At 41.1% G+C, this 18317-nt stretch overlaps 1 protein-coding gene across 1 annotated transcript in view; it reads right to left on the reverse strand.

Annotated features, from left to right (window-relative positions):
* Nucleotides 1–3000: 3000 nt before the first annotated feature.
* The window catches only part of LOC308118269 (transmembrane protein 132D), a gene marked incomplete at its 5' end in the record, with an annotated part of 42393 nt that continues 27076 nt past the window's right edge, over nucleotides 3001–18317 (reverse strand). Inside the window, 5 exons of the mRNA XM_080477619.1 lie at nucleotides 3001–5417; nucleotides 8022–8213; nucleotides 8294–8407; nucleotides 8586–8766; nucleotides 11926–12134. Of these exons, the coding sequence (XP_080333745.1) occupies nucleotides 3942–5417; nucleotides 8022–8213; nucleotides 8294–8407; nucleotides 8586–8766; nucleotides 11926–12134 (2172 nt within the window). The 3' untranslated portion in view covers nucleotides 3001–3941. The remainder of the gene's footprint in view (nucleotides 5418–8021; nucleotides 8214–8293; nucleotides 8408–8585; nucleotides 8767–11925; nucleotides 12135–18317) is intronic.

An 18317-nucleotide genomic window follows, 5' to 3' on the forward strand; every position in this document is an offset into this window, starting at 1 on the left:
AGTTCTGGCTTCTCTATTATGACAAAGCCATTTGCTGCAATCTGTCTCATTAAGACAAAGAAGCTGTCTTCACCTTTCCGTCCCTTTCTTTGCAACATTCTTGACATTATCTCAATATGGGAACTGAGCACTGATACTGCTGACAAGCGACGACTGTGATGAGTGTACCGGGGGAAGAAGGTAGCTTGTATTAATGAGCTGCCATACAGTCAGAACTTCCTTCCACCTGTGATACAAGTGATCTCTCATCTCTGTGTTCAGCTCCAGAATAGTGTCTGTGTGTGGCTGTCTTTTTTTTTTCTTTCTCTAACTTCATCTGCCTTCATGTTTACAGTAAAAAGTAAAACTGCTTTGATACTCATCTAATACCTACTCAATACAATGAACCGCACGATAGCTGTTGTTGTTCATGTGAACCTCAATAAGACACATTTCTATCGAGTGGAAGTTAAAAGCACCAGTTCTTTAGTTTGGCAACTACTTTCATGTCATTTTATGACTTTTAAAAACGTGAAATCTACTGAAGTTGATTGACTCATGAGAAGTTCCACAAACTTACTGTGGTAAATCAACAACTTATTTATTCTGATAGAGCTGAAGACGCTCCTGTTAGAGTCACTTCATAAAAGAAACAGGAAAAAAGGCCCAGAGTTGCTCAAGGTGACAGTTTGAAATTTCAAACTTTTGAGAGCAGCGTTTGATTGACATTCCTCTTCCTGATGATTGATATTGTGTTTATTTATCTATTTTAAATCATATTTCATCATGTCTCCATATTTGACGACTTCTACCAGACGAATATAGGCAGTGGTAACCAAAAGGTTAGGAAAGTGAACTCCTAACCAGTTAACCGGTTAGATTCTCAAACCTATGGTCCCTGAACAAGTCCTTTAACATCCAAATGCTCAGGTTGCATCCGGCATAAAACTTGTGCCAGATCAAACCCTCTCTTCTGTTCCTAAGAAAAGAGGGGCTTAAAGAAACGCAATTAACATATTTAAAGTTGAAATCATGTCTTCAACCAGCAGTGTGCAGTATGCATGTTTGAACATCTGGGAGTTGTTTTTTTTCTAAACTCAATTAATTAGAATAAATGAAGTTTCAATCCTGTATTCCGGAGCACTTGGAGGTATCTCCTGCAGAACCTCAAAAATGATTCTGGCTAAGAGCAGATGCTTCAACATGGAGTAATTAGATTGAAACGATTTGTAGAACCCTTCAGATAGAACAACAAAATGCACCTTAAAGCTCTAAAGAGAACTGACCGACTGTGTATTATCACTTACGCTCTCCCTGTCCCCTCAAACAACGAGCCAAACACAATGTATTGAGCACATGTCCTTTTTATGAATGATCGTATTATTTTGCACTCGTATATTCATTTGCGGAATTATTCAATAAATACAATATATAGCAACTGATAGACATTAAATAATGTTAAATGTTAATATTCTTGAATAAGAATGAAGTCATAGGAAAAAGATATCTAGTAAACTGATCTAAATTTGGAAGATCAAATACAAAGACAGTGAAGTGAAAATTACTGCGAAGTATTAGATTGCACATTATATTAAGTGTCATAAGGAGAAGAAGGACTTGCGTTTTTCAATTTTCACATGCTCTTTCCCACAGACACCTTCTGTCTGTGACCATGTGTCTAACCTGTAGGAAAGCAGACTTGTGAAATAAGTGTCCTTGTCTCTTTTGGCCTACATTCTATCAGGGTTGTGCCATGGAGATGGTCCACTAATGCACACTAATCCTCCAACACAATGACCTCAATCCCTTAAATCTGTCAACAGGGAAGCTGATGCTTCAGATTAGAGATCCAGTTGTAATGATACCGAGGGACTTCACTTGCATCTTCTTCATGAACTCTCTGAATTTACATTCGTCATTATATTAGTCTGTTCTGCTGTTCCTGTGTACACATCTATGGATTACTGGATTATTGTATGTTGCTACAAGAGCAAAAGTTTGTACGATGGCGTGTCAGTGATCTTTCACTTTAATCTGGGAGACTGAAAGATGAACCCGGCAGCACCAATATATGGAAAAAGCTCTGTCAACACAATGGAAATGCAGTGAGACATGTTATGCAAGAGCATTGTCGCCATACTAACAGCACCGCCTTTATATCTTAATCAGGTCTGTGTCTGAACTGCCCAGCTCTGAATCCTCTGTCCCGTACAATATAGCAAGTCCATCATCAAAGATGCGGAGACACGATGTACCACAGAGACAGCTTTGAATCAAATGCTTATCTCCGAGACGAGTTTGTTTACTTTCGCTACCGTTGCTGGACAGATAAATCGACCACAGAGGGGAAGAGAGTTTATAAACATACAAAAACGAGAGGCCAGTGGGTAGAGAATTTGGGGGAAAAGTTATTAAAATTGCTTTTATCTGCACTCTAAATCCACCCGGCGCTGTTGTGCATCAGGGAGCAACGATGTGTGCCGTCATATCTACAGCTGCCAATTCCTGAGGTGCGTGGCATCAGATTATCCGGGCTTCTTTAAGCTGGGAGACGCAGTTTATGCGCCGCAGCTCGTAGAATGTAATTTTGAGAAGGGTAGCTACAATCACCTCAGAGACACAGGGAGGAGGACGAAGGGGAAAAGGATGGAGGGAACGTGCTTCCAGCATTGATAAAATACCTGTAATTCATTGGGGACGGAGTCAAGAGACACAAAATGAGATTCACCTTCGTTCGGCTGAGCCTCCTCTCACTCCTAGTTCAGGAGGTTGTTTTGTAGAACGGGACAAAATTGCAGCACTGGCAGGCGCATCAAATACACAGCTGTCGGTATGGCCGGACGCATTTTGTTGAGTGATGACATCAGCCTTAAGTCACATTCAATAGTGATTAAACATTATCAAATCCCACTGATTCATAGCAAAGCTTCAGCCTATAATCCCAGCTCTTCTTTCACTGTGCTCTCCTCTGAAGCACTACTTCATAACGATATCTGAATTAAATTAATTTAACACTAACAAACATATTGATTTGTTCTTTATTAGTAGAATCTCATAGGAAATACACATCACATTTAGTTTTTAAAAATGAGAGGGCATTACATAGAAAAGGCATTGTCATTTTTCATCCACACATGAAAAATTGTCTGAATATGTATTGCACTGTGTCAAGGGACCCAGATTAAACAATTTTACACCGTGTAGAAGCTGGCCCTCAGGAGCAGCCTGAAGCCCAAGGTAACTTGGTTAAAAAATTCAGAAACAATGTCCATCTCAAATTCTGCAAAGACTGTATTTGCATAGCATGCATTTGATTTGAATAAATATCTGGCCAAGTCTGTGGTGGCAGGTTGCTCAAAATAACTTGAGAAATGTTCCACATTCACTGACAAATTGCACCAACTTCTCAGGTATTCTCCAGAGGAATTCTTGAGAAAAGAAATACCGACAAAGGGCTAAAAAAGAATAGAATTACTAACAAGAAATCATTCCTCCAATACTGCATTTACCCTGACAACTAGCAATAACTGGAGCTACAAGGAAACTTGGAACTGTACAAAAATGAGCGGAAATTTATTTCGACATAGAAATGTAGAAAAAGTGAAATATAAATATATTTGTATTTACACAATGGGTTCTTTGGAACATATCTACTTGTATTTGTTTTAATAGAGGAACTGCACAGGATAAAATCATTCACATTTAGTCATTCAAAAAAAGAATATACTGTAGTTAATGTCAGTTTTTATGGGTACATCATTTCACACTGTATTTACAGGATTGCACTGAGCATATATCTTTTAAATATAAAATGTCCATTATGTAATCTCAAGAAATACATCCTGATAAATCTTTTATCAAAAAATGAAAGCAAAGTATTTTTCCTTTATAAACATTCTGCACCTGAAGCTGTTGTGTTGCTTCCTCCCTCTCCTACTGACCTCAGTATGACCTGACAAAACTCACTGGGGCTCTCCTAAAGGTTTGACCACAGGCCACGGCATGTCAGGTAGTGGTGTCTGGGGCTCGGTGAGGAGCTGCTGCTGCTGCTGCTTCTGCTGACTGGCCCAGTTTAAGTCCACGCCATTCTTCTTGAGCGCTGCCAAGTGCTTGATGTCCAGCGTCGTGAAGGTGGTGAACTGGACCTGATTCCTTTTGCTGGTGGGCGAGTGGAGAGGCTCGCTGCGGTGCGGCCTCGCCAGCAGTGTGGCTGAGCGGTTTGCCAGAGGGTCGATGGCCTTCGTTTGAAACTGCTGTTGGGAGTTGGTCCTGCTGCGGCCCAGGGTAGCAGTCCTCTCCGGGACAGCAGGGGCGCTCACTGTGGGCAGGGGGGTCTCCAGGCCACGGTGTCCCATTGAATCTATGGAGTGACGAGGTTCCAGAGGGCGGTGAGGCTCACGCTTTAACGTGGATACTTGAGGCGGGGCACCTGGCGGGGGGACGCCATGGTTGCTGCTTCCCAGCCACACCCAGTCATGCTTGTGATCCTTTGGGTCTGCAGTGGGAGGGGGGGCTGAATGTATGGGGGTCTTGTGATTCCGGAAACAGAGATTATATGAAACACAGTTGAGCAGAAAGGCCAAGATAGCTACACAGGAGACCCCTACCAAGGCATACATGCCAATTTCTAAGTCTGACATTGCTTTGAACGTTCTAATGAGGTCGCTTTCTATGACTTTTGGGGTTTTAGATTTTGGAGGCTCGTTCTTGGTTGTTATATCGGCTTTCGGGATTTCTTCGTTGGGAGGTGAATTATTGTTATTGTCAAGCATGTTTCCAAAAGTTCTTTTCTGTCCTTCTCCTTTGCTTGAAATGTCAACTGTAGTTGCTATAGCCATAGCTGTGTTCTGTTGCGTATTTGATATTGGCTTGCTCACAGCTGGAGTGGAGGCTGTTGTCATGCTTGCATAAACCATACCTTTTGAAGCTTTTGTTGTTGTTCCAATCCACATAACACGTGACTGCATGTTTGAGGTCGTAGTTTCCATCTGTGTAGACTCTTTTCCATTTGCCATTTTGCTTCGTAATAACCTTTTGTCCATATTAGTGACAACACTCCGAGATGTCATTGTTGTTTTAATCTGTCCTACCAATTCTGATGCCCCACCATCTAAGTCTTTATTACCCCCCGCTTGTCCTGCTGCAGCCCTGCTAGTGCTGGATAAGTTGATCTTCAGGAGTCCTGAGCCCACAGCCAACTTGCTCTTCCTCTTAGACTTCTGGCATTCCTCACAGATCCTCAGCTCCACCCTCACTAGCGCCCCCTGGCCATCGCTTTCACCCTGTGCTACCACAAACGTTGACTGAGGGGTGCGACGCACCGTGGCCACGCCCTCGTCTGGGGTGGAGACCGTCAGGGAGTAGATGCTGCGGTCAAACAGCTCGAGGGGAACAACTGCCCCGTCGCTGAACTGAACCCAGCAGCTGACTACTGCCTCCTGTGAAAGAAAGAAAGAAAGAAAGAAAGAAAGAAAGAGTTCATGAGTGAAAAAGCAGGTCAGAACAAATACAGAAAATCAATATCTCCCCCCTGACTTCACTACAGGCTTCACTGATTGTTAATAACACTAAATGGCCTATGCTAATCTTTTTACAGCATATAATAGTAAATCTATCTCCATCCACTTTGGCTAAATTATAGATCACACAATAAGAATGTTATAAAGAGATTAAGGGAGTATAATAGAAGTCCTTCAAAACAAATCTAATATACAGCAACGGGGGTCACATTAACAACAGAATTAGCCAATCAAATTGCATTAATACACAATGACCCATTTCCTGTTGCTGATGTGAATTACTGGGTTGCCACCGCGCAAACCTATATTGTGGATTTGAGTACATTATGAATCGCCTTGAGCAGAACATTAACAGCTTGCCATCACAGACACAATTGGCTGGTCATCTGCACTGGCACGGTTCTAATAGTTTGTTATTGACGGGGACAGACTGGCAACAGCGACAGTGCACTGGAGGTGAAGTGAGCCGTTGTTCCAGTAGCTATGGACTACCTAATTGCTGCATCCGCGCCTCGGATGGGGAGCTGCTTTGAAATGGGCACGCTGCCACAGCTAAATGTGTGAGTGAGCTCTTTAAAATGATCATCTGTGCACGCTGTCTGTGTCGCTCGCGCTCTCTCGCTCAGCATGGCGACTTCAGATGATAGTCAGGGCTGTGAACACAATGAGCTCGCAGCCAGAAAGGCAAAGAGAAAACACAAATATCATTACACCCCTAAGGTCTGTGTTGCGTGGATCTGCTTCACTGAGGCAATTCTCACAATTCAAATCGTTTTCCATGGAAACATTTGTGCCTTTCTTTTCAAATGAGCATTTAATAACGCACTACATTATCAAGGTGAGTCTGTAGTATAATTTCCTATTCCTCTCACATGGAGTTGACTGTAAAGTTGCTTTGAATCCTTTTGTCCATATATTGCCTTGGCTCAAGCGACTGAAAGTCACCTCGGAAACACTCGGTAATTTTTACAATAATTTCTCTCTTGCCGCTTTTGACTCTTGAAATCCAACTAAAAACCTTTTACATGCCAGAGACAATGCGGCAGAATACCTTGCCAATAAATGTCAAAAAACAGGTTAAAAAAAGAAGAAGGTATAAAGCAGATTCTGTTTTAGAAAATTCAGAGGTCCCATTTTATTTTTTCTCAAGACATTGTGCCTTTCAAGTGAGGACTCGTCACAAGATTGGTCAACAGATATCAGAGCCTATTTCAATCCCGAACTATTCAATTTCTTTCAAAAAACTAAAATTGTCTCTTTCCCTTGGCCTCCGTCCAGACAATACTCCCTGTGCTTCACCATAATTCTATGTATGCAATTCTCTCCTGACATCTCTCGAGACGACAGGGAAAATGATCTTTTCTCCTTTCTATTCAGAGCCTTGTGAATCTGTGGATGATGACTTGCTTTGCTTATAAATATAGAAATTCTCAGCTATTCTGGAAAACACTTGATAACTCAAAAGAAGTAGGCAAGTTGTTACTTTCCATGGCTACACATATGATGAGAGCATAACAGGATCAATTTGAATTAAATGTGAATTAGCCACATTGAATCCTCTTAACAAAAGGAGGCCACATTTGCAGTTAATTTGAATACATTAAACACATGTTCAGTTTATTTGGCTTAACTCCAACTATGATACCGTAAGTTCAATATACTCATTTACGCTTTACCCACTTACTGACTTTTTTTTCTGATATGCTTACAGTAAAAAGATGTATTTGAACTTAAAGAGGTCAATGTACAGTAGATCTGTGGTTTTTCCCCTGACGGAAAGCAAAGATCTTTGAGGGAGGCACAGCAGTGAGGGGAAACCTTGAGAAGCTTTATCTCAGGAAGAAATAAGAATAAAAAGAAATAATTACCGTACTGTGGAAAATATGACATAAAATGTCTGTAATATCTGGAAGAGGGTTAATTGCTAAATGCCCACACCCGCAATGACAAAAGAATGTTTTACCACTTTGCAAAGATGTGAAAATAAAAAGGCAGAGAAAGTCTGATTGTGCCTCCCCTCCTTGGGATTCATTCAAAGTCAAGCGAATTCTGCTTTTGTGTTTGTTTTCTTAGGTAAGGACTTTTATTTAAAAAAAAAAAAAAAGCCATCTACAGGGACGACAGTGACAGGTGTTCCCTTGACAGCACATCAGAGATGCTGAAGATGTGCGTTAGAAAGAGAATTTCTGGAGTTACTACTATAAAAACATGGGTGTTATTTAGTGTGTTTATACCTCGAGGAATAATTGTGAAAAAAATAAAAATAAAAAAATGCATTGTAACATATTTTGTACAACCCTACTTTACAGTTTCTTAACAGAGCTGCAAACATTCAATGCCACAATATAAAAACATAAGTCAAGCTTTGGCTTTAAAATGTGAATAAAGTGAATGGTACGCCTCAAAGGTTATGTGCTGGGAATGAAAACTAACAGGTATGAAGAGGAACAAGTACCATTACGAACAACTCAGCTGTGCCCGTCACTTTTATGCTTTGTGTGCAACAATTTTCCAGTTACTTACCTGCTTGAGCTGTGTGATCATCTCTCGAGTGGTTCCCGTGGCAACAGTGGCCCTGTTGCTCCCGGGGCTGACTCGCAGGGACAGGGAGAGTCCAGAAACCAGCTGTACCCCCAACTCCGTCACGCTCACTTTATCATCCACCACTCGTACACTACGCTCAGCCAGGACAGACATCGTCAGAGGGGACAGGACCTGCAGCAAGTACATCAACATTCAAACTGTAAATCTGGAAACAGACAAACGTACAAATGCTCATGCAGCTCATGTCTTACCTGTACAGTAGTCGTGCCGACGGCTCGGCCCTGCAGCACCACCCCATCCTGCACCCTGGCTACATCGGGATCTACCGTTTTCAGGGAATAACGCACCAGATTGGTAACATCCACCTGTCAATCAAAATCAGAAAAAAGGTGAAGTGACATGAAAGAAACAATTGCAATAAAAACAATTATTTTTATTTTATTAAATTAACATTGAAGAATTTTACAAGATAAAAAGAATACATTTGTAACTATGCCAAAATGACATCAGCAAAAGGAACCTGCATTGTTGAAATGTTCTCACCTGCCAATCGGAACCAAGGAAGTACACAACAGGCTCTTCCCCCGTTAGCGGATCTGGCGGCACGTCAGCACCTGGCTGGGCTACAAAAGGAGTGAGCACCCTCAGTGTTGAGTGCTGGTATTGCAGCATGCACCCTCTGCCTTTCCTCATGTCCTCCTCTTCCTCGCTGTCCCATGTAGACCTTAAACACAAAGTCAATAAACCTCAGTGAGTTACATATTTTGTTGGGTTTTTTTTGCTGACAGATTGATATACATTTTTAGCCTGCATGCTGGATAAGAAGTGACCCCAGCTGGCGATTAGCCAAATGCAGTACACTGTTGCTGATTAAGTGAATGAAACATTATGGATGTGAAAACAAGTGGGTGATCTTTTTAATGGTGCTTCAAAGCAAAGCCTATGGGCAGTGGCGGACTTGGCAGGATATCTGCCCGGTGCGCCCCTGTTGAGTTTGGCCCTGGGCCGTTGCCCACTTCGCCCATAGCAAAATCCGCCACTGTCTGTGGGTTCACTGTGGACCTGGATAGGGATGTAGATACACCTTCCACCAGCCCCAAAGAGGATCTGCAGGAATACACCATATTTTCTTTCTTTCCTGAATTCTCCACATTCCTAAATATCTTAATACGTGATAAATGATTGTGGATTGGACCCTAAGTTGTAATGCAACTCTGTATACATGCAATTACATTTATGGTTTTGCAACATTTTATTTTTTATTTTATTTATTTTTTTATTACATTTAGTTGTAAAGTTGGGCAAGTGATACACACTGTCTTGTTCAATCAGTGAAATAACCAAAGTGGAGAAAATTACATTTGCTGTGGTTTTTTTTGCTGTATTATTTCTTGTCCAAACAATCACTCCTGGATACAGTCGAGTGCATAACCTGTTTGGGGTCGTTTGTTTTTTTTCCTTCCTCGGTCTTTGGACAGGTGTAGGCTGGCTGGCTGGCTGGCTATCTCCCCCTGCCTCTAGTATTTTGCATACAATGGCACAACAACAACGTGCTGTTAATCTGCGACGTGAGCTGTTGGCCAGCCGACGAAAAATAATGAAGACCAGCAGTGTGCCCGTCACTGCTACCGAGGCACAGCACATGCTGAGTGACCTTTTCTCCTAAATGAATTCAAGTTGATTTAACCAAGATCCCACGGCTGAGTGGTTTGTTTGCGGACGATGGAGGTTAAGCTGTGAACTCTCCTCAAACCCCTCAGCAATGATCATATAATTATCATACACCCAGCTAGTCTGCTACACAACACACACACAGGCCCACAGCAGACCACAGGTGTGCAGGAGAGTCGGCGGATATGCTTTTACACTCGAGGCAGAAAGCTCCTGTCAGGAGCTACAGTCCACATAAACATCATTATTACATAGCCTAAAGTCAGAGCTTAACATGTGATGGGAATGCGGCTCGAATTAAATCAGAGTGACTCAGCGTCAGACAGCAAAGTGAGTCCTCCATTTGTTAAACCTGTGCGAGTTATTACTATTAAGCCTGCTTTCCATCTGAATCAAATGAAAAGTTTCAATTTCAGACTCTGTTTGTTCTTTCTTTAATTAAAGACTCTTTAAAATGTCAACGTTCATCATCAATTGATGAAGTGTTTTGTTGTGTCTCAAAATCCGATTTACCGATTTCCTCACACACTTCAAGTTTAGTGCTCCTCTGTTGATTTCCTTTGCCACGGTACCGATACTTTTTTAAAAAGTTTGTCAATAACCCTCGAGACATGTCGCCGCGCACGGGGTTGCCAGGCTGCTAATTAGCATGAGAGAAGCAGCATTATACAGAGAGTGTGTATATAATTTTATGTTAACTGGGTGGAAGGGTTTATTTCCATCTGATTTCAGTGACAAACGAAGGGGTTTTTGTGAATTCAAAATTTTTTTATGCACAAAACAGACATACTACTAAACACACACAGATCCACGAATCTCGTTTTCATGCCGAGATGAGACTCATCTGTACAACATCACCTCTGACCCAGTAACTGTTTGAGGCAGGAGCTGGATATTGAATGTTTCGGGAAGCGACAGTCCATCAGCCGGCCATCATTATTAGTATTGAGCATGAAAATAATGGCTTTACTGTAAGTATTGAGTAAAAACCCACTAACCTTTCTATCCGGGGCAAATCTATTGCCTCAGCTGAGGAGTACGAACAATGCAGCAGACATAGTGGCGTTGTGACTCACTTTACAGTATAGAGGCGAATGCTACAAACACACCTAACAATAGCATGCACGTGTTGAGCAGGTTGACAACAGCTTTAGTATCTGTACAGTTATGAAAACCTGCATGTAAGGTTAATTGACACTCAGATGTGCCTGTAGATGTGTGTATGTTCATCCTGTGTTGGACTGGCGATCTATCCAGGGTGTAACCAGCATTCACAGCGAGCTGGGAGCGGCTCCAGTGCCCCGTGATAAAGCGGTATAGGAGCGGTATTTATTGGTAGCCTCAAAACGTCTCATGCATCCATGTCAAAGCCTCATGCACCATTCTGATGCCACTTTCTGAATCATTCCTGCTGCGATGTGTTTAAACCTTAATGTAACAAGAGTTGTTTTCAGCTCCCTCCAAATGTTTCCAGTTGGATGTAGGTCGACCAACAACCAAGCTTTATCCTTTTTAATGATTCATTTATTGCCTTGGGTCACAGCCCCGGTGAAACACTAAACCAATCCTTCCAATGGTTCCAGATTAGCCTGATGCTCTTAACACAACCTGCTTGGTCTTTCAAAATTTTCTAAATGTTCTTTCAGCTCTGCATCAAAGACCAGTCAGTTTAATGACTATGAAACCGCTTGATAATACCACATATAACTACTAAAAGAGCTATTGTGTTGATTTTTATAATAGAGAGGAATGTGCACATAAAAACTTATCTTTACATTTATTGCAAATGTACAGAACTTCAGTATATCAACTTATCAGAAGCAGGTCACATGACTCACAACTCACATGACTTTAGAGTCATTGGGGTTTGATGACCGACATCTTCAAAGAACGCCAAATGAAACTGAATATTAATCTTAATGCTGGATAAGAGTCAATCCTAATGTTGGTGCGAGGTATACTAAATTGAATTCAGATGACAGCATTTGAAGATGATCAGCAAAAACATACCAAATCAAAATATATCTGAACGGTGAAATCAGTTTTCTCAGTAAACTTGACAGGTACAAATACTGAACTGTTTTCACATTTCTTTGTTGTTGTTTTTAATTTTTTTATTAATCATTTGCCACTTCTGATTTTTACCCCACGATCAAGATACACAACAGCACCTGAAGCGAGAGCAGATGTAAAGCAGCTGGCAGGCTCTTACCTCCTGTTGCCAGTAGTGACAGGAACTCTCCAGCCTTTTATCTGGCTGAGCTCGGGGTCGGCCACGTCGATGGACAAGGGCATGCGGGGCATCCATACACTCATCTCTAGCTGGGCGCTGAGGAAACCGTACGTAAAGTTGAGCATCACGCCGATCCTCCCTCTCGTCTCTTTTCCATTCACATACACGTAGTCGCAGCGCTCTGACACCTGACACAGATAAAACAGAAAGCAGAAGAAAATGGAACACAGTACAAGCAGTTACAGGAATAATTACTTCTCAAATAACAAATTAATGTGATGTAACTACTTCTGGCATCAACAAGCCATCAACTGATTACATTCAATGACAATAATCAAACTTCAGTTTAGCTCATATCGGCAAGGTGAGTTTATTGCTATAGCACTAATCAGGAACAAGGTAATTCACAGTGCTTTACAAGGCACATCATGCAGCAGTACAGATAGAAAGAAAAATACATTACAAAAGCAAATAGGAAAAGCATAAGAAGGGAGAACAAATAAAGTAAAAGCTCTAATTAAAATTAAATTAATTCAGTAAAATCTCTTGTTTATTATGAAACATGAGAAGATAATAAGAACACCTGAGCAGGTTTCAGGTATTCAGGAGGTTTGTTCCACAGGGAAGGAGCGTACGAATCAAGCTGCTTCACCTTACTAACACTCAGTAAACCTGGACCTAGGGGTCTGGAGGTTTCATATCCCAGAAGTAAACCTTGATTTGGGTAGTCTACAAGAAACAGACCCTGGTTCTGGTAAAGGGAGGTAAAGAGAGAGGTAGAGAGAGAGGCGGGGGAAGAGAGGATAGAAGAGAGGAAAGGATAGAGTAGACAGAGAGATAGAATGGAGGGGGATACAAAACTTGGTTTGGGTGGGCAGAAAGAGTAAACAGAAAAATCTTGAGTCTAGCCTTAAAAGTAGAGACTGTTTCAGCCTCCCCAACTGAAACTGGGATCTGGTTCCACATAAGAGGAGCCTGAAAGCTAAAAGCTCTGCCTCCCACTCTACTTTTAGAAAACCTAGGAACCTCCAGTAAGCCAGCACTCTGAGAACGAAGTGCACTTCTGGGGAGATATGGGACTAACAGTTCTTTAAGATATGATGGGGCCTGGTTGTTAAGAGCTTTATAAGTTAGAAGGAGGATTTTAAATTCTATTCTAGACTTAACAGGGAGTCAATGAAGAGAAGCTAATATTGGAGTGATGCGATCTCTGATGCTGGTTCTTGTCAGGACTCTCACTGCAGTCAGTAACAGCTTCTTCACTTTTTCATGCTCATTTGAGTATGAATTTCTTTCAAGAACCACTAATATCCCAATCATGCGACATCTTCCTTCCAGTAACTGATGTAACTTCTGCTGAACTTAATGAGTGAATCACTTATTTTGACCCACAAAGTGCTGACAGCTTAAATAAAGAGACATACAGGGTAATCGAGACAGGCAATAGTATTGGGCTCTGAGCGGGTACAGGGCCCAAGAGTTCTGATACTGGTCAATATCAATTGTAATATGATGGAACCCATTCATGAACCAGGGGTCTGCAACATTTAAGACCAAAAGAGCCATTTTTAGCCACAGTTGACTAAAATTCCATTTGCATTGCAAAATACATACCATTAAAATGAGGAAACGCGGCTCATAAAGTTGGAGCCATATGTAGTTTTGCTATATACACATTAAACATTATCACATTACAAATACTGGTATTGAGGGTGACGGAATAAATGCAGGAGTCACTTTTCCCAGTAACTACTTACTTTTTAGGACTGATTTAAATGGGCGACCGCTGGCTGTAATAAAGTTCTAGTTTTCAGTCATTTGCACAGCACTGGATGTGGATGGGCTGAAAAATGTCTCAGTTTGTGTATAAAACATATGATATTATGCAAGAAAGTGAGTAGTTTTGGTAAAATCACAAAATGTATTTGTTTTTCTTTATTTGGACTCATATTTCTACAATTGGAGATTTTTTTCCAGCGAAAAGTCCAGACGAACTGAAAAAGAAAGTTTCTGTATGGATGAGTGGGGACTGGTGGATGAGGCGGATGCGGGACAGAGGCACCAATTCAAATAGGCCACACACACACACGCAGTTTAATAATTTCACACTACTTTCGAAGTCTGGCCAGGGAATCGCAGCGTGTTTGTGTTTACGTCATGTAAATTCACGACTGTGGTCTCTTTGAGACCGTTACTGAATGTAAATGAGCTCTGCCGTGCCACCGTTCCTGTAGGGCTGTACTGTAGGTGGGATCGTTGCAGTCCCCACCAGCGGGAGCAATGAGGTGAGACACAGCAGTTGGTGTGTTTTATTTAAGATTGGAGGCCTATCTCCAGCACCGCCTCACTTATCTTAACAAACCAGTGGCTCCACAGAGGTAATTGGAGAGCACTAGACTGGAGAATAAAGCGTCGCACTGGAGAGAGGGAGGTGAAGAGGGGGAGGCGGACAGAAAAGTGAGGCAAAAGCAGGGGGTGGAATGACTTCTGAGGTAAGTCAAGTTGAACTCCCATGGAAATGTTGATGGAAGTCGGTCTTTAAAGACCTTTTTTTCCCATTTCCTATCAGACTGCCTGGTCCACGGCAGAGTCTCTCATGTCTTAAACTGCTTTCCAAAGCAATGACATTTGCCATAAAGGTCAGTAACCTTTAAAAAAATAACCTTGTTAAGCACTATATTTTTCAAAGTGATCACACAGTTTCTCAAGACAGTTACATGTTTTAAAAGGAATTCTTTGCAGGGTAATTTATTCTTTTTTACACTGCAATATCTGTCTTTCAACATACGTTCAAACAGGAATGTATGCCACTCATCACCAAAACAATTAAACATCCGTACCCTCGACACCAGAAATATTAGTCAGTTAGTGTTTTATCCCAGTACAAGGTTCACCCAGGTTCATCGCCACAAGGTTTCACAAGATCGTCTTCCACCTAACTTTAAAATCAAGGCTTCTGAATGTTAATGGAATAAGTTGAGTCTGATAATACACTGCAGAGTACTGCTCCACACAAAGTGCCTCAATTACAGCAGCATTTACATTCCAAAATTGTTGATAATTGTGCTTAAAGGCTTTATAAAAGCATTTTTTGAAATACTTAAATTTCAACCCATTCATGGGTGAGACTTCAACTTTTTTTTTCAACTTTTGTAACTCAGTAAAGACTGTACAAATAAACACCATTATATGTCATGAATAGGTATCAGAACATGTTTTTAAAAGAAATATGTGAAGCTACCAAACCCACATTTCTTACTCAGTATTTGCCTTCAACATTTCTTTGAATTAAAAAATCTCACAGTTTTGTTAATGACATATAGCATGATGTTCATGCCATATCTTACACACTTTTGAGCGCTTGTTTTTCATATTACTTTATTTTTATATAATGTAGTATTTGCAACAAAGGCAGTAGATTCATTCAAAACTGAAATACTGTCATCTGCACTCGGTCTATGTTAATAATGTTTATTATAATCAAATGTGGCCCAATAAAGGGTTAAAACACAATATGTGGGAACCAAGTTTAAAAATACTTTACAATACATTGGAGTCAAATTAGACTTGATTTTAGACTAGTCCACGTGTCCAAGTGGCAGGAACATTCACACATTTAAAGTGTTCACTTTTAAAGTTCCATGTTTCCACCTGTCACACGTTGACTCTTCATCTAGTATTTTAGCTTCTGCTGGTCTTCATCCATTTCTGCTCAGCATAAAAACCTCTTGACTACTAAAATGTGTTGGAATTGTGAGGCCCAGGAGCATCACACCTGTGTAGACCATTATAAAAGTTGCATTGTCACAAAATACAACAGGAAAAACGGTTGTATTTTAATGTTCAAGATAATTAAGTACCAACAGTCACAACACAGTTCACATACACATAACAGTAGCTTTAAATTGTTAAAAAAAGAAAGAAAAACTACAAGGTGCTAAATGTTTTTCTAATGTCAGAAAAATCTTCAAATAAAAGATTAAATCCATAGAAAATAAGGAGTATTGAATGCTATTAGCATGAATTTAAGGGCAGTGAGGGTAATGGCTGCATATTCAAAAAAATAATCAATAAGATCCTGAGACCTTTTAGCTTTAAGCTTAAATTGCTTATAACCTGTTTGTGTCACAGGGCAGCTGTTATTGGCCGTCTGTGTGTGTCAGCCCTGCGGTGCACTGTTGACTTGTCAAGTGTGTCCTCGATCTTTCACCTGAGTTTTGTTGGATTGGTTCTGCAGGCAATGCAACCCTGACTTGGACAACAAGATAAGAGAGATGAATGGATTAACCCATTCAAACCTTCATTGTATGATGTGTACATACTTCTATAGACGTTGTCGTTACGACTGCAGTCGTATTTGTGTGTGTGTGTGTGTGTGTGTGTGTGTGTGTGTGTGTGTGTGTGTGTGTGTGTGTGTGTGTGTGTGTGTGTGTGTGTGTGTGTGTGTGTGTGTGTGTGTGTGTGTGTGTGTGTGTGTGTGTGTTTCTCCCTGCCAATTTGGTATGTAAATAGGGCTGTGCCGTAGCGAAGTCCTGACTGGCCGAACGCACCAAGTACAAGGAGGGAAGGACATTTAAGAGTATCTTTTGTATTATTTTCTTCAGGCTGTTAAATAAGACAACAACCTTTCATTACTCTGTACTTGTGCATGTGTAATAATAATAAATCTGTATCCTGATCCATTAGCACATCTCTTAACTAGTTATAGCTCTGTCAGGTTAGGCCTTGGTGAGTGTGACTCATACGTATCTATTTGTCTTCTCAGTAGCCGACCCTGAGACATGTGAAGTGGGTCTGGTGCTGCACAGGATGTAAAAACCAAGCTTCCTGTGAGGGGATCTCTTGTGTTAATCACAGAACCTGCTCTCACATTAATGACGACAAAGTCACAGACACACATTTTCGACCTTGGACTAGTTTGAATTCAAATATTATGCTCCATTATTCTCTGAATAATGTTCCATTGTCAATACCAAGTGCTCTTTTAAATATTTATCTTTCACTAAATAGGATGTTAAAATATTTTCATATTTCAGGTCTTAAAAATGTTGAATACACATGGCGTATACTTAGATTATTTTTGAAATAGTTTGGTAACTTTGCAGCACACCATGCTAAGGATTTTCATAGTCTGTTTGGATTTGATTTGGAGATTATCTCGCACTAAAAGAAAACAAAAGATTAGTTGGCTACCAGATGGTGAGCATACTGTATAGTGGAGCATTTAGTGGCTGAAGAGCTACATATTCCCCCTGAGGTCGGGACGACCAAAATTGAGCTAAGCTAGAGTGAATGTAGCCCCTATATGCAACAAGAGACAAAAAAAATCAACTTTGCATGATTGACAGTGTTACGTTGACACGTTTTGCACAACTTAATGAATCTGTACTGAATAAACAGTTTTTTTTAATATATTCTTTCCGTGCGTACACTGGAAGATATATGTGAGCATACAGTCTAATCCAAGAGGTTGTGAACTGCACGCAAATAAATCCCTCGTAAAGATTCGGCCTATAGCGTTTGCGGTATAAAAGATAAAAAGGATCTATGGTTTCAAGGTTTAACTTCATCTAGTTGGTGGCATTGCTCTAAGAGGGGTCAGTGACCGCCTGAAGTGTGAAGGACACACACACACACACACACACACACACACACACACACACACACACACACACACACACACACACACACACACACACACACACACACACACACACACACACACACACACACACACACACACACACACACACACACACACACACACACACACACACACACACACACACACACACACACACACACACACACACACACACACACACACACACACACACACACACACACACACACACAATAAGAAGTGGATTAAGTTCCTGCACTGATACAGAAAATCTTTACAAACACTGTCTGCCTTTCCCCGGCTCTTTTCGCACCGTCTTAAGCTCACACATTTAAACACCACCGTGGCTGAGGGGCCGTTTAATGGAAAATAATATAATTCCCTTTCTTCTTTTGTGGTTCTCTTTCTCTGCTGCCCCCTCTCTTTTTCTGCCCTTGCCATCCTCGTAACATGGATCCATCATACAAAGGTCAAATCACTGTGCTTACAGACTGAGTGGTGGGATCATGGGCTCAGTCTCTAATGCCATATTGGAAGTGGCTGCTTTTATCCACAATGCTGTGTAGCACATGCATGCACGCGCTCACGCACACACACATGCACACGCAGCGGGACCTGTTGAGTGTCATGGCAGAGTGACAGGACAGACTCTCTGGCAGGCACCAGGCTGAAGCATGACTGTGATTTTGTTTTTACATTTCCAGATTCTGTTTAATCACCATCAATCGTCCAACAAACTCCATGTGCA

The sequence above is a fragment of the Lipophrys pholis genome, assembly GCF_963383615.2.
Source record: "Lipophrys pholis genome assembly, chromosome: 12".
In the NCBI taxonomy this organism is placed as follows: Eukaryota; Metazoa; Chordata; class Actinopteri; order Blenniiformes; family Blenniidae; genus Lipophrys; species Lipophrys pholis.